Source organism: Zychaea mexicana (assembly GCF_025766255.1).
Source record: "Zychaea mexicana strain RSA 1403 chromosome Unknown BDB00scaffold_23, whole genome shotgun sequence".
NCBI lineage: Eukaryota > Fungi > Mucoromycota > Mucoromycetes > Mucorales > Lichtheimiaceae > Zychaea > Zychaea mexicana.
Genome location: NW_026516686.1, coordinates 322,107 through 349,262, shown reverse-complemented (window position 1 = coordinate 349,262; position 27,156 = coordinate 322,107). Strand labels below are relative to the sequence as shown.

At 43.2% G+C, this 27,156-nt stretch overlaps 7 protein-coding genes across 7 annotated transcripts; 6 read left to right on the top strand and 1 right to left on the bottom strand.

Annotated features, from left to right (window-relative positions):
• Window positions 1-2,583: 2,583 nt before the first annotated feature.
• Window positions 2,584-4,127, top strand: BDB00DRAFT_815856 (uncharacterized protein). Its single transcript, XM_053122948.1, has 8 exons — window positions 2,584-2,716; window positions 2,815-2,877; window positions 2,989-3,047; window positions 3,118-3,136; window positions 3,219-3,341; window positions 3,471-3,487; window positions 3,602-3,873; window positions 3,951-4,127. Exons 1-7 carry the CDS (start codon window positions 2,631-2,633, stop codon window positions 3,793-3,795), a joined length of 561 nt encoding a protein of 186 aa, XP_052981365.1. The 5' UTR covers window positions 2,584-2,630; the 3' UTR covers window positions 3,796-3,873; window positions 3,951-4,127.
• Window positions 4,128-4,356: 229 nt separating this feature from the next.
• BDB00DRAFT_815852 (uncharacterized protein) lies at window positions 4,357-6,668 on the top strand. The gene has a single exon (XM_053122947.1). The coding sequence runs from the start codon at window positions 4,490-4,492 to the stop codon at window positions 6,248-6,250; it is 1,761 nt and encodes a 586-aa protein (XP_052981364.1). The 5' UTR covers window positions 4,357-4,489; the 3' UTR covers window positions 6,251-6,668.
• A 2,244-nt stretch (window positions 6,669-8,912) lies between these two features.
• BDB00DRAFT_927785 (uncharacterized protein) lies at window positions 8,913-10,429 on the top strand. The gene is made up of 2 exons (XM_053128899.1): window positions 8,913-9,887; window positions 9,980-10,429. The coding sequence occupies exons 1-2, from the start codon at window positions 9,002-9,004 to the stop codon at window positions 10,024-10,026; spliced, it is 933 nt and encodes a 310-aa protein (XP_052981363.1). The 5' UTR covers window positions 8,913-9,001; the 3' UTR covers window positions 10,027-10,429.
• Window positions 10,430-13,383: 2,954 nt separating this feature from the next.
• On the top strand, window positions 13,384-14,295 carry BDB00DRAFT_815846 (uncharacterized protein). Its single transcript, XM_053122946.1, has 3 exons — window positions 13,384-13,560; window positions 13,701-14,078; window positions 14,205-14,295. Exons 1-3 carry the CDS (start codon window positions 13,404-13,406, stop codon window positions 14,207-14,209), a joined length of 540 nt encoding a protein of 179 aa, XP_052981362.1. The 5' UTR covers window positions 13,384-13,403; the 3' UTR covers window positions 14,210-14,295.
• Window positions 14,296-15,186: 891 nt separating this feature from the next.
• On the top strand, window positions 15,187-21,612 carry BDB00DRAFT_870815 (uncharacterized protein; the record flags this gene model as incomplete). Its single annotated transcript, XM_053126754.1, has 14 exons — window positions 15,187-15,360; window positions 15,448-16,982; window positions 17,075-17,251; window positions 17,328-18,111; window positions 18,203-18,308; window positions 18,385-18,558; window positions 18,650-18,796; window positions 18,876-19,074; window positions 19,166-19,445; window positions 19,528-19,658; window positions 19,749-19,861; window positions 19,937-20,217; window positions 20,316-20,653; window positions 20,778-21,612. 14 exons carry the CDS (start codon window positions 15,187-15,189, stop codon window positions 21,610-21,612), a joined length of 5,274 nt encoding a protein of 1,757 aa, XP_052981361.1.
• Window positions 21,613-21,738: 126 nt separating this feature from the next.
• On the bottom strand, window positions 21,739-22,200 carry BDB00DRAFT_927782 (mitochondrial ATP synthase epsilon chain-domain-containing protein; the record flags this gene model as incomplete). Its single annotated transcript, XM_053128898.1, has 3 exons — window positions 22,081-22,200; window positions 21,840-21,975; window positions 21,739-21,768 (listed from the first exon to the last, which is right to left on the bottom strand). The coding sequence occupies exons 1-3, from the start codon at window positions 22,107-22,109 to the stop codon at window positions 21,739-21,741; spliced, it is 195 nt and encodes a 64-aa protein (XP_052981360.1). The 5' UTR covers window positions 22,110-22,200.
• A 585-nt stretch (window positions 22,201-22,785) lies between these two features.
• On the top strand, window positions 22,786-27,156 carry BDB00DRAFT_973505 (FACT complex subunit-domain-containing protein). The gene is made up of 14 exons (XM_053129884.1): window positions 22,786-22,947; window positions 23,071-23,172; window positions 23,274-23,358; window positions 23,429-23,550; window positions 23,617-23,769; window positions 23,872-24,954; window positions 25,033-25,203; window positions 25,273-25,582; window positions 25,679-25,968; window positions 26,040-26,329; window positions 26,422-26,551; window positions 26,624-26,777; window positions 26,851-26,883; window positions 26,957-27,156. The coding sequence occupies exons 1-14, from the start codon at window positions 22,879-22,881 to the stop codon at window positions 27,034-27,036; spliced, it is 3,072 nt and encodes a 1,023-aa protein (XP_052981359.1). The 5' UTR covers window positions 22,786-22,878; the 3' UTR covers window positions 27,037-27,156.

Genomic DNA, 27,156 nt, shown 5'->3' with positions numbered 1-27,156 from the left:
CATGTACTGTTAAATGGAACTGCATAAAATGCTGCCACAAGCTAATTAATACAGAAATAGTAGACAAAATATCAATACCGATTGGGAGCAGTATGTGTAATGGTAGCCTAAGCGGTGATGCAATCAATGCTTCGAAACAGCGAGCCTGTCAAATCTGAGGCTTGTAGTACAAGGTGCTCTTGTACTCTTCTAATTAAAATTGGGTCTTCTCTGTCGGATAACTTGCCTTCCTTTCCTTGCTTCCAGTAGCTTACACCAATCTTTCAACTCTTATGGCAGTATTTAGCCCAAGAAGGGGGATCCTCGATGCGACTCTATTTCCGATACCGAGTTATCCGCTGAGTCCGCGAGATGGATGGAGGCGATACGAACCACATCCAGACTAACCCGCTCCAATTGGTGCCACGACGGATTAAACATGAATGTCAAGACCGCAGATCATGTAAGGCTGAGCTCATTAAACGCTTAGAAGAAATGAGAGTGGAAGGAACTTGGGTACAATGGAAGACTGAACACTATGTATGTTAAATTTATAATATCATATCGGCTCAATTGACAACTGCATCCTCCTTGCGAGTGAACGAAAAAAGAAACTTAACGAGCTAGCAGCGCAAATGCGGGCAGCTGGATATGAATCGGACGAGCAGCCGTTCAATACTGTAATATACATGGATGACGACGAAGACCGCAACTTGGACGAGACGGTACGACCGATGTAGAAAGCTATTGCAAAACAGCACCGCTAGCGACTTCTGGACGAAATGGTAACAGCCTTGAACAACCATGGTCTTCAGCGATCAGAAAGACAAGTCCACCTAACCTGTTCGATTGCACATTGCCTCTGCTTTGGATGAGCTTGACGAGATCATACAGGCTCTGCGCGAATATATTTGTTCAAACGAGAGACCCTCCAATCGATACTATAATCCCACGAGTGACTGGAAATTACAGCTTGATGCTTTTCATGGACAAGGGTTCACGCAGCAAGTGATATGCTTTAAATCCGTATCCTCTCACGCGACTGGAGAACAACAAGTTGCAAACCGTCAAAGACGACATGGACACCCCAGAACGACCTTCCCAAACGCTTTGGACACAAATTCAGGAAATGAAGTCGAATGTTTGGAAAACAGTCGGCAATGAGTATGCGAAGATGGGCAAATCAGGAGAACTTGACGCAAGCATTGCCGTCGGATCCCAACGATCCGTCCTTTATCACAGATCATCAGATTATCAAGGTGATGGATGAAGGTGCTGAGGCCAAGGCCAGGGGTAAATGCAAGTGGACAGGAACAGGTACAAGGGCAACGGCAATAACAAAAAGGCGAGTGAATCTTCTTATTGACAAGATACAAGCCGCAAACAACAACATAAGCAGCAGCAGAGATTACCTTCCCATCCACCACCTCGTCGTCCAGCACCTCGTTCGTCACGACTATTGAGTCAAGCGATTGGTAAAGTGAGTTTCACGGATGCTCGAGCTTTCTTGGTGCGAAAAATTTATTAGCCGTTATCCGAAGAGATAATAAAGAAAAAGCATTATCTGCATGAACCGAAAAATTTATTTTATTTCCAACTTGTGTTTTTATTCCTGCCGTATAAACTTATACGACAATACCATCCTAAAAGAAAGCTGACGCCCCTGAAAGCAGTAACAGTAGCAGCAGAAGCAGCAGCCCTAGAAGTAGCAACAGCCATAACGACAGCACGTCTTCCATCAGTACTTGGCATGCCAAAGGAATCGATCAGCAAAGCGTTTTATGCTGTACGGCGCGGTCACGCCAGTGGCATTTACAAAACCTGGGCTGAATGCAAAGCTCAAGTAGACGGCTTTACGAAACCCCATTTCCGGAAATTCTCAAAGTATGAAGAAGCTCAGGCATTTGTTAAAGATGGCAAGATCAAGCAGCCCAGTGGTGAAACCAAATATGATCGATCGAGTGCTACTGCATCAAGTAGTACTGCCCAAAAAACAACAGCAGCGAAAGTTGAAGAAGCAGACGAAGTGGTATATACTGACGGCGCCGCATCCAAGAACGGTCAACGTGGTGCGCGCGCTGGTTATGGTGTGTTCTGGGGGGCGGACGATCCACGAAACGAAGGTGGACCGCTCGAAGGCGAGAAACAAACGAACCAACGAGGCGAATTGACGGCAGTTTTACGTGCGCTGGAACAAAGTAGGACTGGTCAAGGCTCACTGGAGATTCGCACCGATTCGCAATACACGATCAATTGTGTGGAAAGTTGGAGTGTCAAGTGGCTCAAGAACGGCTGGAAAGGATCTTCGGGTAAGCCGGTGGATAACCGTGATTTGGTAGAGCGCATATTGGACCTGAAGAAACTACGACCTGGCAAAGTATGGTTGACGTATGTGGCAGGCCATAGCGGTGACTATGGCAATGACAATGCGGATCGGTTGGCTGTGGAGGGTGCTCGCCTCGGCCAACTTGTGAAGAAAGTATAAATAGATTTGCGTGGGTGGGCACCCGTAGATCCGTACAATACAATGCCTAACGTTGTTTGTGGTCTCGTGTTTATTTTGTACATACGTGTTGGAACAGAACATAAAATTTCACTCTTGCTCTTCTCTGTCATACTTTTCTTTTGCTCGTTGCGTATTTGCATATTACATGCCGCTTCTTTCCTATTCCGTGTTGCTCGTACTTGTAATAACGAGTTATGCATTCAACTGGACATCGCTCATTCTACCCAAATGGTAAAGTAGAAGGAGCAGCTATACAGTAGCATGCTTGAGGCTACTTTTTCAGCCGCGCTTGTTCGGTCTGTTTTTTAACCGTGAAATATCTAAACAAGGTTGACGGTAACGTTGACGGATGGAACGATGCGATCCTACGGCTTATTTCAACTCTGTCACAGGTATAAGAGAAAACGCCCATGAATGTCGTCGTCATTATCCAGGGGTTGAGGTTCGGGGAAGAAACGTATGAGAGTGTAACTTTGTTTTTGTTGTCGGTCGTGGATATGCAGTGGCACCAACGAGGCATGTCAAGCATTTCCAGGTTCAGCGGAAAAATGCGCTGCGACAGGTAAGAGAGTTCGAACAACCCTCTGAATTCTTACTGATACCAACCCTGCTATATCTTGTATGATATATAGGAATGCTATGTCCTATCTGGTAAGCACTTTCAGTGCAGTCACAGATAAATTGGTACGATGAGAAGAAAAGGGCCATGATTGATAATTTGTATATATACCAGGCAAACAGCAGGAGCAGGGATGATCTTGGCAGGCGTGGTAGGTGCCTTGGCGATCGTTGCGGTGATCGGAACAATGTGTAGCATTGGCCGTAAAAGGGATAGAGGATGGAAGGTTGTGTCAGTGTAAGTCAACGTTGTTGTTGCTATTCTTGCAATTGACATGGGAAAGAAAAATAAACCTTCTTACGCTAACTGCTGTTGTGTATCCCTCGCGTCCGCGCGTTCACACCCGCATGAAACTGTAATAACCAGCATGCTTGTGCTGCATGGTGAGTCTAATCTACAGCAACGCATGTTTTCTTTTTTGTCCACATATGCTCTTCTCATTATCTCCCATCTTCTGTATCACGTATGTACGTTAAACGCGTGCGTGTGTTGTGTAGCCGTGCCCGGTGCTGTGTCGGTCCTGATCATGGCACATTTGTGCACGTCCTTGCAAGGCACTCGGTGTGACGTTGCGTTCTTCCTGGCAACCGCTGCTTTGGTAATGAATCTGTTGCTGGCCTTGATTGTCTCCTATTTTACCAAGGCAACGCCGTCTTCATCGTCCTATGCGTATGAACCGTTAGAGCATTGAATTGTTCCAGTAAGAAGAAGAAGAAGGGATCGATCATTGAAATAGTGTATGGGATTGGCAAGTCTGTGACACGTACACGTAAGGTTACACGGTCGGTCCCGGTCAGTTCTCGTAGCAGAAGTAAGCTGACTTGTATTTCTTATATGATAATTTAGATCTATTGTTCTCGACTACCGGGTTTCTGCTGCAATCGCCAAAGAGAGTGAGAGATAGAGAGTGTGTGTACTTAAATAAAATCAAGGGATATATGCACCATGTATAGGCACATAGTGCCAGTTAGTATGTAAAGTGTTGTGCATGCCGAGATAAAGCCAGAAGGGCCTTTTTTTCCACGGATAGAGTGTGGCGGCATATTACTTTTGTATTGCACGGGGCGAGAGCGGATATCAGTCAGTCAGGCAGGCAGTCAGGCAGTCAGGCAGTCAGGCAGCCAGACATCCACTGAGTGAGAGTGAGAGAGTAAGAGAGACGGAAAGGTGGAGAGTGTATTTTAAGTGCTTGTGTGACCTGTACTTATTTGTAAACTGTGCTTAAAAAAACCTCGCCGTTCGTTGCACACTCTTTCGTCTCTTTTTACTTTTTTTTCCTCCGTTCTTTCTTTTTTCTCTTTTATTTTTTGCTGCTTTCGTATCAACAAAAAGCTTTACGGACAAACGACGCACACCGCACACAGCAACACACACAGCGCTTGTGGATGTATTTTCACTCATCCAGCTACCGTCACGAGAAATACGCAGCGCTCCGCTCGTCTGCTGCTCGGGTCGATTCTAAAAAGGATTCTAGCACAAAGAAGCGCTCGTCTTTATCATCCAACACATCCGGTGCCGACAGCGGATACACCTCCTCGGCATCGTCGTCGCCTAATGCAACACAGCCCTCTCCGATCAGTTTGCGGGCAGCCGCTGAAGAGCAGCAGCAGCATCAGCAGCAGCATCAGCAGCATCAAGCATCAAGTAGCAATGCTGCTTCTGCTGCTGCTGCCACCAGTCAGCAAACCGATAGCAGCACACAACCAGTAGCGACGCCCATCGTCAGAAAGCAACCCAAGAAAAAATCAAGTCGTACAAAAGCCCATTTACAGCAGCAGCAGCAGCAGCAACAAACAAGACAGCCAGATCTCGTCTACTCCTGCCCTCGACCCTTGGCCTTCCCCTTCCACAACGATGCCCATTTCCTGCCTGTAGCAGAAGCAGATCCAAGAGACGTGGCGCGCGTAGCACCGTCCACGCCAGGCACCGCCAACAGCTCTAGGAGACAATCTGCAGCATCCAGCAAAGCATCCTCACTTGCTTCGTCCAGCCAGTTTGATCAGCACAGTGCATATCGGTATCACCGCTCCCTCCGTTCCAAGTCCTCGTCGATCCACGACAATGATGTTGATTTCGGTGATACCGAAACGCTCCGCAGCCAGCGTTCGTCCTCTGCCTCGATTATCAGCTCCATGCATCGAGGCACCGTCCGATCCCTGCGGTCGTTGTTCCAAATACCCACCCCACACCATCCGCCATCGCACCATCATCCGCCACAGACACCACGGTCATCCACTTCGTCATCCATGCCGCCAGCATCACGCCAGTCGTCGATCCACAGCACATCAGCAACAGCACGGCCTGAAATCAAAAGGGGAACAGTTCAGTCAATTAAAGAAATCTTTTCCTCGTCCTCGTCAGATATCACAACGTCCAACAATCTGGCCATCGCCGAACGGAATGCTCAGGCCAATAGTAAAACGTCGCGTTTGTTGGGTCGCTTGTCGCCCAATCGTTTCAAGCACTCTCACCACCAACAACAACAGCAACAGCCATCATCACGGCAGCAGCAGCAGCAGCAGCAGCAGCAGAGATCGCGATCATCCTCTGTTGTTTCTGATGCCACGACGTTGTGTAATAAACCATTACCCAAATCACCCAAGACTACAACTGATACATCACCATCCATGGATAAGCTGCTGGCATCTGCACCTGCAGTACCTAGCAAGCCACCTTCATCGTCAGCGTTTGCTAGCTTTAAGCGAATGTTCACGCGAGAAAAGAAAAAGTCACCATCATCAGCATCATCAGCATCTCCACACGCATCATCCACAGTTACCACTACAACCACACCATCACCACGTACTAACACAACGCCACAATCACCGGCACCGCCACAACAGCAGCCACCAAAACCCCTGCGTCGTTCGCTTTTGGCTACGTGGTTACGTCCTGATCCAACACCCAAAAAGAAGGGTCCATTGATGACTGGCCCACCACTCCCCAAGCAACAACCAAAGCCATCTTCGACGACAACGACAGCAGTTGAGGAATCCTCTGCTAACTCTGATGCGACGGCCAACAAGGTAGTCGACCAACAGCAAGCACAAGAGGAGCAAGAGCCACCAACAGTTGTGGGTCGTTTGTGGAAAAGCTTCAAGCGCATGGTCACTGGTAAAAAGACGTCGCGTGTTGGCGTCCTGTAATTTTGTATTATTTTCTTCTTTTTTTGTATCAATAACTTTTAACCGTATGCCCTACACCAACCACTGTAAAAAAAAGACGTCTTTACTCATATAAAAAAAAAAAAAGGAGAAAAAGGAATTCGCTTTCTTTTTTCTTTCTTTTTTTTTGTTTCTTGTATACCACTCAAATTCACACTCGCACTCTTAAAATAAGCCCTAAAACCAGTTTGTATTTTATTTTGTTCTCCTCTCCTTATATGCCCTCAACCACACTACCTATTACCCATCCATACACACTCACACACTAAACACACTTTTTCTTACTCTCACTACTATGATGGACATTCGTCCCTCCTTTTTTTGTGGAAAAAAAAAAGCTCAACATAAGCCTTTTGATTATCAGTAATAATAAACGTATATTACCTCCTTTTGTTATATACATACTGATACAGTACTATTCGGCTGCAACAGTAACTTATCAATACAGTCATTCGATATAGTGGCGGATTGAGGAGTGCGTATATTGTATCTGGCCAAATAAGTCATCCATTGTTTTCGTTGCACCCTGACATGTAGAACCTTTCTAAAAAGCCCTTTCGATCAATTGCCATTTCGAGGATTGATATGCAGCATGACAAGGCTTTTTGTTTTTTGTTTGCAATGAGCCGTATGAATTATTCACAGCGGTCCTCCATCGAAAACATCCTCAAGTGAAGGTACTTTTTACTTTAAGTCTACGTTGTTGTTGAAGGGACCCTCAAACATAAAATCCCATCTAGCTTCTATATAAAATTTACCCTCACTTATTTCAACCCTCATTAGAATCTTGGTTTTTATTGTTTGTGGAAGACTGTTGACCTGCGCCAAATGGACATTGCGGTCGCTTCCTTGTTGTTCGTGGGGATACGTCTTATATAAAGAATAGATGTAAGAACTTGAAAAGCTCCCCGTGGTCAGGAGGAAAAAGTAATGCCAGTGTATGATAGTAGTGCATGTGTGATAAGGTCTGTGCAAGGTTGTTGTTACAAATATAATAAAATAATGACAGTGGAAATGAGGATAGTCGGAGCACTTTAGTCGTGCTCTGCTGGCAATGGTGGTGCAATGTCTTCGCCTGGGGATTCCCCGTCCAGTAAATGCTCTTCGGGGTGACAGAGCCGATCGATTTCTCTGAGGATGCGTAATATCGCTGGCCATATATATTGTTTGACAACGGTATGCATCCCTGGCGGTACGATAAGAGCTGTGCCATATGCGTCAGTAAGCTCTTACCACATTTGACTTTCAACTTTTGACACAGCTGTCTCGGTCGCGGAGGTGGCAGTGTCCTTGTTAAAGACCGTCATCCTCCTAGTCAGGGCATCGATCTATATGGTGCGACTGGCTTTTCTTGCAGCTAAGGCTACCATGTGGATTCTGAAGAAGACATGGTCGACCCTCCAAAGTATTGATAAGCACCACCCTTTTAGAAAATAAGCTCCTCAATTGATAAAATCGCCTCCACCACGAGAAGGTACTGTAAAAAGAAACAAGGCTTTCACTTATTTAATAATCAAAGTACTACTGTACTTTATTAATGAATTCGCAAGAACATCGCGTGTTCCTAATATACCATCTTCTTGTTATTTTTTGCAGACCCCGCGTTGTTAGATGTATATTAAGGTTGCCCCAGACGAATTCGATTACCAATGGCACACCACGACGGCGATGGCGGTCATCCAGGGTGTATGATATACACATTTTATCCCTTGCGATGCATACATCATCAATTACCTTGTCACCTCACCATAACCTATTTCTCACCTCGATACCCGCTCTTAAAGTATTGACACTTGGAATACTTTTTTTGTATTCAGCGGCCTGCTGGTTCAATTGTAAAGTAGTAAATGTGTCCAATACTGACTTCAACACAACTTGTTAATTTGCACAACATGATATGATTTACACCCTACACCATCCTTACAATAGTACTATTATTGACAATGTAAATATCACCCGTCCTGTCCTGCGATGTTGTAATTATAGTACCGGTTCTTTATTTTTCTTTGTCACTTGACATATTGCACACAAAAGCGATTGTAGTCTGTGATTGCAACAACAATTTGCCTCCTTTGTCGAGTAACATTTAACCGATGAACTGTGACCCGGGTGAAGGGGGGCTAGTATAAAGTGCCTACCACTGTTATCCAGGGTGTCCAATTGAATCAATGCTCATTCAGTGAGACCGGTATCTTGGCTCTGTTCCGTTTCGTTGAATTCCACACGCGAAGGAGTATTTATAATATGAACTTTAATCAAGGCCGATGTGAAGCTTGAGACCTGCTCGAACCAAGGCCCAACGACAAGATGTGCTGGGGTGAATGTCAATTCAAGGACGGGTGTGACAGTAATAGTTGGAGGATTGAAGTCACTGCTTGGCTTGAGAGAAAGGTCTTGTTTCGCCGTTGATTAAAGTCTATACTTCTTTTCTATTACCTTTATCGCTTCGTTTCATGTCGGCACCTACGAGCTCCGGTTTGGTGATTCATTAATAAGCTTTTGATCTGAGGATGTTGTCTGACTCATATTACATGGCTCATCAAAGTCATCTCTAATTTAACGCTTTTTGTGTGTCCAATCAGCTATAGGGCTACGCTGCTTACGAGATTATGACAAACGTTGCCTTGAATGCAGTCGGTGTTTTCTTTTACCCGGACCCCCCGCGCACCTTTCCTGCATAAGGCTATGGCTTAATTTAACACCAAAACTACATACCTCTTCACATTTCTGCATATGAACATCCAAATCCCACAATACGCGTTTATCGGTCTTGGCGCTATCGGTTTTGAAACGTCGCAGCATATTCATAAACATTTGGTCTCTACAGGCGGCAAGCCTTTGCTCGTGCACAACCGAACCTTGGCCCGAGCGGAAGCACTCAAAGCGAAAGTACCCGACATTCAAGTTGCCGAGACGATCAAAACTGTCGCTGAACAGGCCGACATTATCTTTACCTGTTTACTCAATGACGCCGTTGTCAAAGACGTGATTGACAATCTGTTGGCCCATGGTTTGAAAAAGGACAGCATCATTGTCGAACAATCCACCATTGCACCAGATGTTTCTCAAGAATTAGCTAGCAAGGTCGAACGGTATGGGGCTCATTTCGTTGCCTGTCCATTCATGGGTCCACCTGCCAAAGCACGTGTTCAGGGTTTGATTATCCTTGCTGGTGGTCGGTCGCAAGTCTTGGAGGAAAAAGTGTTGCCTATTCTGGTTCCTGCTACGGGGCCCAAAGTCATCCGTACTGGTGAACAGCCGCGTCAAGCATTGCAACTCAAGTTGACCGGTAACTTTTTTGTCACGTCGTTTGTCGAAATGTTGGGCGAAGGCATGACTCTGGCTCAGGCTTCGGGTATTGGTCAAGATAAGGTCAAGGATTTGATGGATGGTCTTTTCCCGGGAACACTTTTGCCCATGTATGCAGACCGGATGAACAGAAACACGTATGAAAACGAAATACATTTTCCGCTCACGTCGGCCAAGAAGGATGCTACCCATATCCTCAACATGGGCAAGGAATACAACACCAAGCTGCCCATCACTGAACTATTCTTGAGCCATTTGGAATCAGTCCATAAGGAGCATGGCGACTGGGATATGTCGAGTATTGTCTGTCGTAAGTAGATGGGAGGGGAAAAATGATCCTGTTTAATTGGGAAGCATTTAAATTTACTACTGTTTGCTAACCATCGAACACTTTGTTTATAGAACTGAGAAAGGAAGCAGGATTGAAAAACGATGGCAGCAAACCATAGAACTTTATATAAAAAACCGGTCTATGATAAAATTCACCCATACATCTCAGGGTTATACTATGATACCAAACCAACAACTGCTGCCAACACTAACATCATGATCTTGGGGCAATTACTCCCTTATGCCCAGAATCAAAAACATTGCATTAAGCGCAGTAATGTCTTTATCATAGTCGATCACTATGAGGCTTTTTTAAAGTCGAGCAGTAGTATTGATGTTATTTTTCGGTGTACGTCGTCAATACAAAAACGTAGTAACACTACAGTACATATGCTGTGCTACTTATTACTGACGAAAATACAACATTAGCGAACAGCATGCTAGCAGTATCAGTAAAAAAAACCATATACCTTCATACTGCAATCGTGCCCTCATCCCATTTATATCGTAGCTGAATATTATGAGAGGCCTCAATTTTATTAGTTAGGAATCCTAATACTGTCAATGGTTTTCGTCAAGTGCAGCCAACAATCCCCTCGACAAAGAGCAGCTGCAGATATAATGACTTCCATTTCGTTACCGGATGGCTATGGACGACCGGGTGAATTATTTGATGATGCTCCGGCGCATGGTGCGTCCAACAGCCTTGGTCTTTTTGACAGCGCATTTGTCCGTGTGTACTGGTTCCAATCCCTCGACGAATTTGCATGGCTGCAGAGAGCGATCATAGGCAGAATATTAAGGAAGCTACATTGATGTTTGATTCCCTCCAGATAGATTCTGGTGAGTATCGATCTGCAGTAACTTCATTCCAGATAGCTGCTTTTCAACGACATACCACTATGTCAAGCTGTTGTCGTTATCGATATCTTCACTAAGTTCGGGATGGTATACAAATGGATTCGCTTTCAAAGTTGAAAGACACTACGACGCTGTGTTCTCACGCATGCTACAGTAACACAAAGAATATAAGAAGTACTTCTGACTCATTGCTTCCACTGCCGGATATAGTTTCTATGTACAAAAACTTTAAAAGATGCAACAACCATTTTTGTGATGATTTATCGCCACGAAACGTATCGCCTTTCAACTCACTTTTGCTTCTTTCATGTACCTTTAAATCGACTCCACCTATAACTGCTGAAGTGACTGTAGTCACTCCACCACCAGTTTGAATAGTTTCTGCCGAGAAGATTGCTTTTAAAACGACGGCGCGCGAAAAGGAGAATTACGACGTGGTTCTCGACGTTAATAAGGTATACTACTTTGATGATACAGTACCTTCCATCATTATAATATGGCTCATTAAATAATTGTGAAGTGTCTGCGAGAATATATACCATACTGTTTTCATACTGTAATACAATAAGCTACTAAAAATCGATGTCCGTATGTGTCGTTTTCTTTTTAGTTTCTAAAACTTGAAAAAATTTGGATCATATGACCGTGGCTACTATGCCGACCTAGGAAATGCATCATTGTACGAGATTACAGAGAAATATATTGAGTTGGCTCCAAAGATTGACGCCGAGACTCATGGTATCCAGCTCTCCAAACTTACGGATCAGGAAAAGGACGATTTAAAGCGTGCCACCAAAGACACCGCCGCCAACGAAATGGTTAATCTGGGCAAACACTGTGGGCCAATACATATTCACAGCATAAAACCCATCGAATCATTTATGTTGACAACAAGTAAGTCATTTTACGACGTTAGTATATACCTGGCAATGGTGCGAGCTAACATCCTATGATACTATATACATAACGTCGATACGCAAATACATATCAAGGAAGTGCGCACAGCATTGGTTACTTTCCTAATGGTGATGGTATGTTATAAACTGCTTTTCTTTTAAGAAAAAAAAGAGCTATATCTGCGAAAATATAAGTGCTCATTTGCGAATGAATAGAAGAGGTAGCTTTAGATATGTGTATGTTGAGATTCTACTCATACTATTGAAAATAAATTCTATTATGTCAATATCGTATGTGTATACAGACATTTGCCCTTGTAGGCTATCAATAATTGCTATCAACACAGAAAACCTATTTTTATTAAGAAGCGATACAGGTGGACATATACGATGTGTCAGTTCGCTTCAAAATACATCAATAGAAAAATAATAGCAATAGGACAGTCTTCTACATCGAGCAACGTTATACTCTACGGCTCCTATATGTAGTAGTCATTCTTTTTTACTAGTACACGATAAGGCCTTTATAGGTAGTGTTACTTGATACAAAAAGTAGCTAGAATTCCTTAATAGAACGATCGTCGGATAGAACGGCGTGTAAGGGAAAGAGTTGATAGCAAATAATGCAGAAGCAGTGTTGCGCGTACATATCACAAAGGTTGCTTGCAGAAGCTGCATACACACAGGGTAGCGCCCACTGACTCTTCTCTTTTTCTCCCTGGTAAGCGAAAAATGACAATGATACTATACAAAAGAGAACTACGATTTGATACTGCAAACGGTTATTATGGTCGTTCGTTTAACAGTATCGTCAGTTTATCGGTGTTTCTAAGATCTGATATAAATGACTGCTGGTTATTCGAGGATCAGCCTATATACTAAGTGCAGGAACCAATCTAAGTAGCATCACTGCTTGGTATACAGGTATTGAAAAGAAATAGCTAAAGTGGAATAATTTGATTCCACTGCCAATGCAGAAATTATAAAGGTTTTTCTCGGCGATCTCTTTTAGCCACAGGACACCATTTACAGTATTTCGCTACATAGCAGTATCATATGTATGGATTGAAGATGAGCATAGGTGTAAGAAAGAGAAAAAGTATATTGCTGACGTACATATTTCGGTAATGGTAAGCCGATCTCCGTACCAGCAATACAGATTTTGGCTCCTACACGAATGATGCTATACTTTGATCGCAATGATACTGTATGATGCAACGGCTTAGGTTTAATAAATCTTACCTTAAGAAGCAGCCATTTAGCTTGTTATTTTTCGCTCAGGTCGGCTTAAGTATACAAAATCGAAGATGCCATTAGCATGAAAAGCCGCAGGTTGAAGCGATAACAATTGTCTAGTAGCTACCAGATCGCTTTTATCATAAACACTTTCAAGCGAGCCGCAGGTTTTTGCTTCACTTGCTAGTGATTAGGAAATGTACAAATCCGTTTTTGCTAAAGGCCGAAGACGTCCCGATATACAAAAAACCTTAAAGCGCTCTAATATGCTTTCTTCGAATGCATGCAAAATGCATTTTGAGATGCGTTTAAGGTGCAGCAAATGCATTCAATAGGCGTCCAAAATGGATGTCGACCATCGCGTACTATACGTCAGCTGTCGTTCGACAAAATTATACGCATACAGATAGTGCATGTTGAAAGGTAAGTGCATACATCTTACATACACATATATAAAGAACTAATTTTGTGCATGATGGAAATGCTCATTATCCAGCCCATATATGACACCAACACCAACAGAAGAAGAGATTCCCGGTCAACCACCACCCAGTAAAACCAAGAATAGTAGCAACTTCTTCGTACGAGTTGCAACTATAGACGACGTCAAGCACGCACCTAAAATGACTTCCATTATTAACTCTGCTTATAAATCAGATGGTAAAATATATTAAAAAAACTGTGGATTTATTAGTAGCTTATTTTATCGATAACTTCGTAAATAGATAGATGATGAAATTTTGAAGCTGTTAGCTAACTAGTATTATATAATACTCTGCACTATTACATCGACCATATAGATGGCTGGACATCAAACAAAAACATCATAAAAGGCGATCGTACTACGCTCCAAAACATTTATGCTTGCCTTCGTAGAAGTGATGAAACCTCGTCAGCATTCATGTGCGCCTTTACGAAACGTGATCCGTCGAGCGACAGCAGTAAAAAGGCAGATGAAACAGCGGTTGGCACTGTAATGATTGATCCAATGACAGACAGTAATGGCAACGACCACTATTGTATTTTCGAATTATTTGCTGTAAATCCTGCCGACCAGAGTAAAAGTGTTGGTGCGCAGATAATGTACGCAGCAATGGCTCAAGCAAAGAAGATGGGTTACGAAGCAGCCTTCTTAAAGATATTGGACAAGAAAACAAAGTTACGTTCCTGGGTTAGAAGTGAGTTTAATTTTAAAGAAGTAGGCATTGTAAAATACCCAGATCCTCAGCGTTTAGAGGATAAAAGCGCAGTCCATGTACTTTTAAAAGTAAATTTAATGCCCAAAAGTGCTTTATAAATCTCAGTTTAATCTGTCCTCCAAATGGCAACGAAATAATGTTTGCATCAAAATATGCTGCCTACGACCGTCTTTCTCCATTTATGCAAAATTTCGTGGGTGATTAGAGGCAGTACATACTAATAAATTCGGTCTGAAGCGTCCCAAGGCATCTAATCGTACCATCCGACGTCAATATTACCAAATTATGCTCATTCAGTCGTCCGCACTTATCCTGTAGCAAATTGGAAGTCGTTGTTTGTACAGCCACTGTATACAAAGAGTATATGGTTGGTTTGACCAGACGAGAATTTGAATTAATGCTAGGAGTTCTCAATAACCATATCGAGGCTTCTCATGATATTCAACTTCTTCGCTTCAGATACAGCGAAAACACTACTGTTGCTGTGGGGTATGCAGTATTATACTTAATCATGGTGAAATTTAGATGATATTGTTAGAATGGATGTACTAGCCATTGGTCGTATTACCGAGGAAATTATTATTCTAAATAATCACCACGCACAATGCCATATCTTCTGACCCTACCAATCTAGCGCTACGACGTAGATCCCGTGTTATAACTTTGGTACAGCTGTTCATTAACTATGACCACGACTGTAAAATGATTATCATGAACAAAACACGCTCTTCTTTTATTCTAGACAGAGAAACCTCATTTAGAGCCCAACATTGCTTTGAAGCAATACCATTATGATGTTGCTGCTAGCAGAAACAACAATTGGAGCGCCTATAACTATTTCATGTTGTTGAGAACGAGTCTTTCCAATATGAAAAAATAAAAGGATCATAAGAGCAACCAAGGTTCACAGAAGAGTTGTATTATATGCAAGCGGAGCTAACCGATGATCATGATCAGGCACGGGTACCTCAAGGCAGCTTGTACATGAACGCATGAAAGTTGAAAAGCGCCACACAAACAAATAGCTTCCTTCTTTTTTTGTTCTGCTCTTTGAAGACCGATTTCCTTTGTACACTTTCTCTTCCGTATGGACCGCTACATTTCAATTCGAATGATTAATATCGATCATTACTTGGACGATCCGGGTCCTATGGATCGCGCGTTTTGTCCTTTCAGTAGCACGAGGCTGAATAAAGTTCCCGTTATTCGTGTGTTCGGGTCAACGCCGTCCGGACAGAAAGCGTGTCTACACGTTCACCAGGTAGAAACAAAGTGCCAATTGTTAGTACTCCACTTTGTAAATTTGCCAAGTGTTTGTGCTAATGAAAGTTATACTATGTTGTCAAAGGCATACCCTTATTTTTACGTACCCTATGCAATTCCTACGCATAATGTAGAACCTGAACAGATCCAACGCGAAATCTTTCAATTCGGCAATGCAGTTAATCACGCGCTCAGTCTGGCACAGGGGAGAAATGAAGGCGTCAACGGCGATCAGTATATTGCAGCAATTACGTTGGTCAAGGGCATACCTTTTTACGGTTACCATGCGAAACCGGAGACATATCTCAAGATCAATTTATTGAATCCTGCAGACAAGCAGCGCATGGTGGATATATTAGTCAAGGGCGCAGTCAACGGTACATCTTACCAGCCGCACGAAGCACACATTCCATTTGAGCTGCAGTTTATGATGGATTACAACCTGTACGGCATGAATTGGGTTCATGTACATCCAGCTCGACCGCAGCATACTTCTACTGTTGACAACAACAATAGCGACGATGACCAGAATGTGCAGTTCAGTTTACGGTTTCGAGAGCCTATGTTTGATGAACCCAAGACCGTATTGTTGAGCCAGTCCACGAGCGATCGAGACGCGTCTGTTTCTCTGAATGATAATGAGTTCTATACAGCAATGACAGTACCGAGGGAAATGCAGTGGAGCAGCGTCGGTAGATCAAGTTACTGTGAACTGGAAATGGATACCACTGTCATGACGATTGGCAACAGATTGGAGCTGCAGCAACGGGATATTCATTGCCATAGAGACTTGGAAAAGGAACAATCGCAACAAGAAAAGTTGATCAAATCGTTAGCAGGGATATGGAATGACGAAGCAAACCGTCGCGCAGAACGGAACGTGCCAATGCCTACTACGAATACACAGAATGAAGCGCGTGATAATGCCCAAAATCGACATTGGAGTACAGAACCGTCATGGCGCCGCATGATAAACCGATTTACTGGTGGTGTGTCAGAAACGACAGAGGCTGCCGATGAACCTAGCGGTAGCGATGATGGTAACGGTTATGAGGAAAATGCGCTTATCTACTCAGCCAACATTCCTACTACCTTTGAAGCTGTTGAATCGCTCTATCCACCCAAATATTATACTTTAAGTCAGAGACCAAATCGCTCACAGTCGCTCATTATTCCACCGCGTATGCTATCCAATCTTTCGGACTTGTTACGACAAAACAGCAGCCAGGAACAAAATGATTCTCAAGTCTCGGAACTTGGCAATCAAGAACGACAGATGGCCCACGCATCGCCCTACAGCGTTCAGGCGGCGACGCCATCACGATACCAAAGTTGGCAAAAGGTCGCAGCAAATACAACTAACGAAAACGTGAATGTCGACATGATCCACTCGCTCGTCCGTAGTGCTAGCTCTTTTCAAGATGATGATATACCTGATGAAGATGTATTGGCTCTAGCAAGGCAATACAGTGAACAAGAAGAGGAGCGAAGACTTGAACAAGATAATGGGGAAGAAGAGGACCAAAATATAATGTGGCCGACGCAGAGTCCTTCAAGAACACAGCAGCGTTTACCACAGATTCAGTTAGAACATGAAGAGGAGCGACCAGATTTGTTCAGGTACAAAGAAATGGTTGTTGATTTAAAAAAGAAATTGAAGACAATAGGTTCCCATCCAAGAACCCCTAATGCAATTCGAGTTTTCTCTGCAGACCACGAAAATTGGATTTTCATGCAGAAGTGGCCAGGATAGAAGCTCGAGAAGCTGAAGCAACAAAGTCGTCAACCATGGAAGAGGAACATAGTGAGTCGCGTTCGGCTATAATGAATGTGGATGAGGACGACGACACAGAGTTGCAAGTGAGTGAAGTGCCGCCTTTACCATCACGGTAAGATCTTGTGGCATTCACTGGGATTCTCGCTGTTTTAGTAGTTAACGTAGTATATACACAATCTCATATACAGGGCGTACAAACGAAGTCGGCACCTTCCGCAGTATGATGGTGCCGGTGATAGTAGTAGCGAAAACGACGAGGATCATACTGATGATAATCACGAAATACAACCCATTCGCACAAATGTACGAAGGTCACCCTTATCATACAAAGAAGAGCCTTATATATCCGTCAAAAAGCAACCTGCATTAGTACAGCTAGTTTTGAAGAAAAGACAAGAAAAAGCAAATCAACAACGCCAACAGCAAGCACAGGAGCAATACAGTCAACCAGGGCAACAAAACCGGAACCTAAAATCATCAACTCATGACCGAAAGCACAACTCTTTACTCGAAAGTTTAGCCCACGGATCACCATCTAATAAACATTCACAGATCCATGATCCTGGCACAGTGGACCCAATATTTGATGAAACTTATTCAAAAGAATATACCTATGCGCATCCACCACCGGAGGTATCAAATCTTGACTACGTATCCTATCAAGAGCCCTACTACAGCAACCCAGCTGATGTGCCGAGCAGAGCGAAAGTCTTCTCAGGAAAGGAGTTCCGTTTGACCTCCAAATCGGTGCAACACCTTAAACCTGTACCGCCAAAGTATTTTGATCCATCAAAAGAGAACGAGTGGAAGCATTCAAGCATCACCGAGTGGGAAATGGCTCGCGGGCCTCCGAGTGCTGTTGAAATAAGGCAATGGCTATTGCAAAAGGAGCAGAAGAAAGTGGGTGCAAGCGAGCAGGTTCAGGCTGAAAAGGATAAGTCAGGCGAGGTAGACAAGGCATCTGCGTCTCAGGTTTGTTGGATTTAAAATAGCCAATGCTACTTATTAAACGAGGTTCATCAAATTAATTGGAATTGTACTCTCTCTCTATATCGTATCAAAGTTGGATGGTCCTTCCACACTTGGGTTCCAATACAGCTTGAGTAAGCCAAAATCTAAAGTATCCCGTGCAAGAGATTACTTGGATATTCTCAGTGTCGAAATCCATGGTAATATAATATACTTATTTCCCCTCAAGTAAAAAAAAAAACTCAAAATATTACAGATAAACTGATATTTGAACAGTCAATTCTCGAGATGATAAGCTTCCTGATCCTGCGCACGATGCTGTACAGACAATTTTCTGGTGCCTCAAAACAGAAGATGCAAATATTATCTCCAATGGTTTCCAGGACGGATATCACGTCGAAATCATTACTGTTGGCCTTAATATCGATACCAAAAAAATCGGCCTTCCTGGTAAAAGAAGTAACTAGTAATGAATATATATATTCGAAAGCATACTAACGTATCGATTTCTTTTCCTTTCTCGCATACTTGAAAAAATAAGCCTATGAAACCACTTATGTCGAAGATGAGAAAACTCTTTTTCAAGCATTCATTGAGGTTGTGCGATTATACGATCCTGATATACTTGTCGGCTATGAGCTCCATAACGCATCTTGGGGTTATTTGATTGAACGAGCCGCTGTTTACAGTAAGCTTTTTCTGTAAGGATCGTACCGTGAAAGATGAAAATTCCTCATACAGTGTAATTTCTCTATTGCTCTTTCTAGATATCCACTTGATTGATGAGCTAGCACGCGTAGGAGCCGTGTCGGATAAGATACACCAAGATCAGTGGGGATATCGAAAAGCGTCAATATACCGAATTATTGGCCGCCACATGATCAATGTTTGGCGCACAATGCAAGGCGAATACAATTTGACAAGTTACACCTTTGAAAATGTTGCATACAATATCCTACATTGCCGGTAAATTAAAAGCTGATTTCTTTGATTCCTTTTTTTGTTTTGACGATCATGTTCACAACTTGCTCCCTATCTTCATGTTTGGGCTTTGTAGAATGGCTCACTATTCTTATCGTACATTGACCACATGGTATACGCAAGGCGAGGCTGTGCTCAAATACAGACTGTACAAGTACTATTTGGACCGTGTTCAGATGAATCTTGATCTACTGGACGTATCCGAAATTATCAATCGTACATCTGAATCTGCACGCGTGTTTGGTATCGACTTTTATACCGTGCTTACGCGTGGATCACAGTTTAAGGTCGAGTCGACCATGTTTCGCATAGCCAAGCCTGAAAACTTTGTACTCATTTCGCCAAGCCGTGAACAGGTATTGGAAGAATTCGCCATTGTAAAATAACCGAGTGTAAAACTTGCTACCAAGTAACTGAATAATAACTAATATAACATAGGTCGGTCGTCAACGTGCTGCAGAATGCTTGCCATTGGTGATGGAGCCAGAGACGCAGTTTTACAATGATCCACTTGTGGTGCTCGATTTTCAGTCTCTGTATCCATCCATTATGATTGCCTATAACTACTGGTACGTTATTCCTCAATTAACTATTGATATGGTGACCCATAAAATAGAGCAAGCCTAATCATCCTTTCCACCCCTCCCAAAACAAAAAAGTTTCTCAACATGTCTTGGCAAAGTAAGAAATCAAGGTGACCCACCAAAATTCGGTGTCGGCGAGCTTGATATTACACCGGATATGCTACGTGAATTGAAAGATGAGATAAATGGTAAGGAGACATCTTTGTCATTAGTTTCTCTCTGTTTACTTGGACCAAATTACCAAAGCTAGAATGTGGGGATAGTATCACCAAACGGTATAATGTTTGTCAAGGCTTCGGTCCGCAAAAGCTTGTTGGCTAAAATGCTGGGCGAGATCCTTGATACGCGCGTCATGATCAAGACATCGATGAAGGATTACAAGGACGACACCGGATTACTGCGACTTTTGGATGCAAGGCAGTTGACGCTCAAATATATTGCCAATGTAACGTATGGATACACTTCAGCATCGTTTTCAGGCCGAATGCCTGCTGTGGAAATAGCTGACAGTATCGTTCAAACAGGACGTGAAACACTCGAACGGGTAGGTTAATTCGTTTCTTTTTACTGTTTTCTCTATCCTACACATGCTTTTTCTAACTTGACTGGAAAAATACCACCTTGGTGTACGTATGAACACAGACAATTGCCACTATTAATGAAATGAAAAAATGGGATGCAAGAGTGGTTTATGGTGATACGGATAGTGTCTTTGTATCATTACCCGGTCGGACGCGCGAGGAAGCTTTTGAAATAGGAAAAGACATTGCACAGACCATCACCGCCATGAATCCATCCCCAGTACGTTTAAAGTTTGAGAAAGTATACCACCCATGCGTGCTTGTGGCCAAGAAGCGTTATGTCGGCTTCAAGTACGAGAGTCCTGAAGAAACCGAACCAGTGTTTGAAGCCAAGGGAATCGAAACAGTGCGACGCGATGGTACCATGGCAACGCAGAAAATTTTGGAAGCATCGTTAAAGTAATGTTGTCAATTTCCTGTTTACTACGCACGGAGCGCAGGAAGTTGGAGCTGCTGATGAAGTGTCTGATGGCAATATTCGAAAGATGCTCGCCGACTGACTACATGTGTTGTATATGTACAGGATATTGTTTCGAACGCAAGATATGTCTAAACTCAAGGAGTATCTATACCGGCAATGGACCAAGGTACTATCCAACCGAGTATCCGTGCAAGATTTTATCATTGCTCGCGAGGTACGACTGGGCACTTACACCGACCAAGGTCTACCAAACGGAGCCAGGGTCGCACTGGATAAAATGGCACAGGATCATCGAGACGTCCCACAGCACGGTGAGCGTGTGCCGTACGTTGTCGTCTACAAGGGTGGCCCCAACGCAAGGCTACGAGACAAAGTTGTGCGGCCAGAAGAAATTCTCCACGACAGTACCCTCCAGCTGGACGCCGAATACTACATTAACAAAATGATTATACCACCGTTAGCCCGGATATTCAACCTGGTCGGGGTCGACGTCAAGGGCTGGTATGACGAGATGCCACGGTCACGCAAGACTGCCGCCATTGCCTCTGCCAGATACGAAATCCATCAACAACAAAACAAATCGTTTAAGCGGATAGACCAATACTATGCAAGCAGCCACTGTATCATCTGTCGACGGCTGACAGACCAAAACATTTGCTCAACATGTGCAAGCAACCCGGCACACATGGTGTACACACTCAGGTCCCGCCAGGCCGAAACTGAATCCAGGCTAGTCAATACCCTCCTCCTTTGCCAATCCTGCTCTGGAATTTCCCCCATCCAAACAGCTGCCACCTCGGGCGAGAAACAAGCAGCCATTGACACAACAGGCTATGCAGACCACCCTTGCGACTCGCTCGATTGTCCCGTCTTTTACGAACGCGTCAAAGCCAAAAATGATGTGTGCGCAACGTCGACGTATGACGAATTGCTTTGATTGTATATTTTTTGAGTTTGTGTTGTGTGTTTGTATGGGGAACAAATGAGACACTGTTGTATGTAGTTGTTGGTACAAACTTGTAAAAAAAAAGTTATATTTTATATATAATTTGATGGTTTTTTTTTACTGCTGGGCCTTGGGGACAACGAATTTCTACACGACGACAAAAAAATTGTCAAGATTCCTGTGTAATCATCCTAGTCCCATTCAATTTAAAGAATTACCTGTTCAGAACCGACACCCTTATCCCACTTGGCGAACTTGAGGTTGTTCTGGTTGCGAGCTTGGGCAGCGACCTTGATGTCATCCTTCAAGGAGTTGCGAACAGCGCGTGCGCAAATGTTGGCGTATTGGAGGTAGCTGTTTTTTTTAATTGAACAATGAAACAATGAATGACCGTTCATTAGTCTTTTCTGTTCTTCTTTATCGTCTCCCTCATTGGTTTACAAGGTGTGAGTTACGTACGTGATGCCGGCAGACTTCCAAGCGGACATTTTCAAATATTCAAACAGAAGATGTTTAAAAGGAGAAGAAAAAAAATTGTTTTTTCGTTTGGGAAGGCTAGTAAAATGACCCCGGCCAAACATTCGGAGATACAACTTGCCCGCCTCGCCTTGACGGGCTTTGCTGGACAAATCACATAGTGCGTAAGCATTGGTTCTATCACTAAGCATTCAATGTTTAGCTAGCATATGAGCTCAAGTAAATTGTAAATTGAGAGCTCGCTATCAACAAAGGTTGTAGCTATTAGGTTGTTGGACGCGTGTATTGCACTAGTACGAGGAATTCAGATATAAATTTTTAGAATATAATCTGAAGCGAGATATGATGCTATATGTGAAACTGTGGTAATGCGATACTATTATCTTATCTACTGCAGACATCGCGTAGTTTCAGTTTACCTAGGTGCTGAAGGATATATATCGCTGTTATAAACCGAGCATGGTGAAAGACTATTAAATTGCTCAATCCAACTATCCGTCTTGATGGTTAAGATAGGTTGGGCCTATTCCATATTCATGTATATTTTCCCTGTTTGTTCGAACTGTAGAGACATTATAAAGCTTTAACATAGAAAGAATAGAATAAGTGGTTTCATCGAGTATACTGTTGGGTTAGATGTATATCCTTTAAATCCTTTGGTTGTGTTCAACAAGCCAAATTTTAAAGTGCCGTTCCAACGCGTCGGGTGGTCTAGCGCCAACTTTCTATTTTTCGTGTTCTGCGGATTTTCACCTTTTGCTTTTGAACACACACGCAGCAATGTCTTTTTCTGAAGCAGATGCTAAGCGTTTCTTTCGAAGGGCAAGATTCCTCTTTACGCAGTGGAAGGTAATTTGATTGCAAACAAACAATGAAAATCCGTTTCTTTTTGGGTCAGATCCAACTGGATCTTTCACTCTTTTCTTTTTACGATCATGCGTCAATTAATCTTTTTTTTTTAACTTTTGATAGAGTCCATCGAACGCTAATCTTTTTCATGACGTGGACGCTATTTTGCTGTTAATCGGTGAAGACGATTACGAAAATCCCTATCGCAAATCAGTCACCGCAGAGGTAACATATAAGAAAGAGCATACCCTTATTGACGTTCCAGAGCGAAAGAATGTGTATTTGCGAATCATAAACGATTGACGCATGTGTGTATCTGTAATTAGACATGGCTCCTCGGCACGCCAATGTACCAAACATTGATTCTTCTAACACCCGAAAAAACGACGTTTGTTTGCAGTGGCAAAAAAGGTAAGCAAATAACGTAGCCTGTTAAAAATCGTATGTATTAACGTGTCTCTTCTAATTATGTTAATGTTAGCTGATATGTTGGATGGTCTCAAGAAAGCTGAAAAGCAGATAACGCTCGATATCATTCGACGATCGAAGGATACTAAAGAAAATATTGCACTTTACAAGCCATTGATCGACGAACTGGCAGGCGTAAGTATTGAATTTCCAAACAAAAAGGTTGTTTTTTTGCGTCCTCTTACCATTGGGAAATTCTAGAAACGTGTCGGCGTCGTTGAAAAAGACAAGTTCACTGGTAAAAATGTGGACGAATGGAAAAAGGCTTTTGAATCTTCGGGCAAGTCGTTCGAAAATGTCGATATCACAGCAGCTTTGTCAGCTTGTTTCGCTGTTAAGGATGAGGATGAAATCGTAAGTATAGAATATCTGAGGAACTCGCTGATATTGTTGGCAATAATCGGCAGGCGACTCGTATAAGAGATAGAACTGATGGGATATGAAATGTTTTTTTAGAAAACAATGCGAATTGCTTCTCGACTCAGTGTCAATGTGATGAAGAACTACTTTATCGACGAAATGTCTACGGTTGTTGACGAAGAACGACAAGTGACTCACGAGAAGCTCTCGGAGCAAACAGAAGCCATTCTCGACGATCCCAAGCTGATCAAAAAGTTGCGCTTGCCACCTGAGGCTGACAACAAGGACGATGTTGATTGGTGCTACAGTCCTATTGTACAGAGTGGCGGTGAATATGATTTGAAATCATCTGCCATGTCCAACGGGAGTAACCTTCACGCCGGTGTCATCATGTGCTCCTTGGGCATTCGATACAAATACTACTGCTCCAACATTGGACGTACGTTCTTGATTGATCCTAACAAAACCCAAGAGAAAAACTACGAGTTCTTGCTCGAGCTGCAAAAGAAGATCATGGAAAACATTCGTGAGGGCGTCAAGATCCGTGACGTGTACACCAGCGCAATGGACCATATCAAGGCCAAGAGACCGGATCTGGAAAAACATTTCACTCGTTCGATCGGTTTCGGTATGGGTATCGAGTTCCGTGAGGCAAGCTACGTGCTTCATGCCAAGAATGTCCGCGAGCTGCGCAACGGAATGGTATTGAACTTGTCCGTCGGCTTTGCTGATCTTGAAAACCCCAAGCCTGCAGATAAGCGCAGCAAGTCCTACTCGCTGTTGCTGATTGATACGGTTCGTGTCTCGCCCGATGCACCACCTGTGGTGTTAACTGAAGGCTGCAGCAAAAACTTGAACGAGATATCGTACTTTTTCAAGGCCGAAGGTAGCGAGTCGGATGTTCAGGAAAAGAAGAAGCCAGTGAAGCCTGCCAAGAAGGAAACGACTTCCAAATCAGCCGTCTTGCGCAGCAAGTTCCGCAGTGAAGATCAGGATGAAGAATCGCGTGAGCAGAAACGCAAGGAGCATCAAAAGGAGCTGTTTGCCAAGAAACTGGCAGAAGGCCTAGCCAAGTTTGGAGATGGATCGAACAATGGTGAAGATGATAACAAGCCAGTATTCAAAAAGTTCGAGAGCTATCGATCTGAATCCAAGTTGCCCCTAGTCCGAGAGCAAAAGGTAAGCAAAATCACTGATTCAAGAAAACCACTACTTGAATCATATGATCTTTAACCACATTTGTCGCCAAAAAATTAGATTTATGTCGACAAGAAGAACGAAACTGTTATTCTCCCTTTCTATGGTATGGCTGTGCCATTCCATATCACCACGTTGAAAAACGCAAGTAAGAGTGATGAAGGCGATTTTGTCATGCTCCGTCTCAACTTTATTACCCCTAATCAAGCAGGTGGCAAAAAAGAAGACATGGTAAGTGATGGCGCTCATGATATCTATATACTTGATAAGCAGGCTAAAAAGCATTGAATTTGTTTTCAGCCATTCCATGATCCAAGTGCCACGTTCGTTCGAGCATTGACTTTCCGAAGTGCGGATACACATCGCATGGCACAAATCTACCGTGATATTACCGACCTCAAGAAGGATGCTGCCAAGAAAGAAGCACAGCGGAAGGAGATGGCCGATGTGGTTGAACAGGATAACCTTGCTGTTGTCAAAGGCCGTCGCCCACACCGGCTCCCTGACGTTTATGTGCGTCCACAACTTGATGGCAAGCGTTTACCTGGTGAACTTGAAATTCACCAAAATGGTATTCGATACCAATCCATCAAATCCGATAATTCGTTCAGTATGTGGATTCTTTTCAATTTCTGTATACACCTATATGTACGCTAAACCTAATGGCACCAACTAATCACCATGGGCAAACCTGTTTTCCAATTAGATGTACTGTTTAGCAACGTGAAGCACTTGTTCTTCCAACCATGCGATAACGAACTGTTGGTCCTGATACACGTACATTTCAAAAACCCAGTACTGATTGGCAAAAAGAAAACCAAAGACGTTCAATTTTACCGTGAAGCATCCGATATACAGTTTGATGAAACTGGCAACAAGCGAAGGAGACACATTTATGGCGATGAAGATGAGTTAGAATCTGAACAAGAAGAACGACGACGACGAGCAAACCTCAACCGTGAATTCAAAACCTTTGCTGAAAAGATTGCAGATGCTGTAAGTCCTTGTTTTGATATTGTATCAAAAGAATAGCGCACAGCACGAGATTGAATGATCTACATGTATAGAGCGAAGGCCGTATTGAAGTGGATGTTCCGTTCCGAGAGTTGGGCTTCACTGGTGTACCATTCCGATCGAACGTCCTCTTGCAACCCACCACAGACTGTCTTGTGCACCTGTCGGATCCACCCTTCCTTATTGTCACCATCAGTGAAATCGAAATTGCTCACTTGGAACGTGTACAATTCGGTCTCAAGAACTTTGATATGGTGTTTGTCTTTAAAGATTTGCGCCGTCCTCCTATACAGATCAATACCGTCCCTATGTCACAGCTCGATAATGTCAAGGACTGGTTAGAGTAAGCCGCCTTTCTCTCTCTAACTCATGTTCATGTGTTTCTAAATGAATGAATAGAGGCAGAAGACTCTACTAACAAACATGTACAAATAGCTCGGTTGAAGTAGCATTCACAGAAGGCCCTGTCAACCTCAACTGGAGCATGATCCTAAAGACTGTTCTAGCCGATCCCGCAGACTTTTACAAAAATGGTGGTTGGGGCTTCCTGACAAGCGGCAGTGATGTAAGTTTATCTATCTGTAAAGTACAAGATGGTTTTACCACCATGTTATTGACTATGTGTGTTGTATATTAGGAGGAAGGAGAAGGAGACGAGTCCGAATCTGGAAGTGAATTTGAAATGAGCGCAAGTGATTTCGAAGAAAGCGCAAGTGACGATGAAAGTGATTTCGCGTCGGAAGCTTCTGACGATTCAATGGAAGAAGAAGACTTGAGCGATTCTGGCGATGGTTTGTACACTACTTTTACTTTTTCAATTTCTCTCGACTTTTATATCTGACCGTGTTTATATATTTTAAACAGACTGGGACGAGCTTGAAGAAAAGGCACGAAAAGGTAAGATATCAGTGAAAGAGTACGGGTGAATTCTTTCTTGGCCAAAGTATTCTAATACGTTTAATAACTCTAGCCGACGAGCGTAAACTAAAGAGAAATGGCGACGAGCCACCTGCCGCGCCGTCTTCACGCAAGAAGCTAAAAAGACGTTAAAATTGCTGCTTTCTTCTTTGCCCCATCCGCTTCCTATATGCATATATAACCCTCTTTTTACACCACAACCATCCCACCCTTTTTTTTCAAGAAAATATCAAAAAGTGTCGAATATATCGG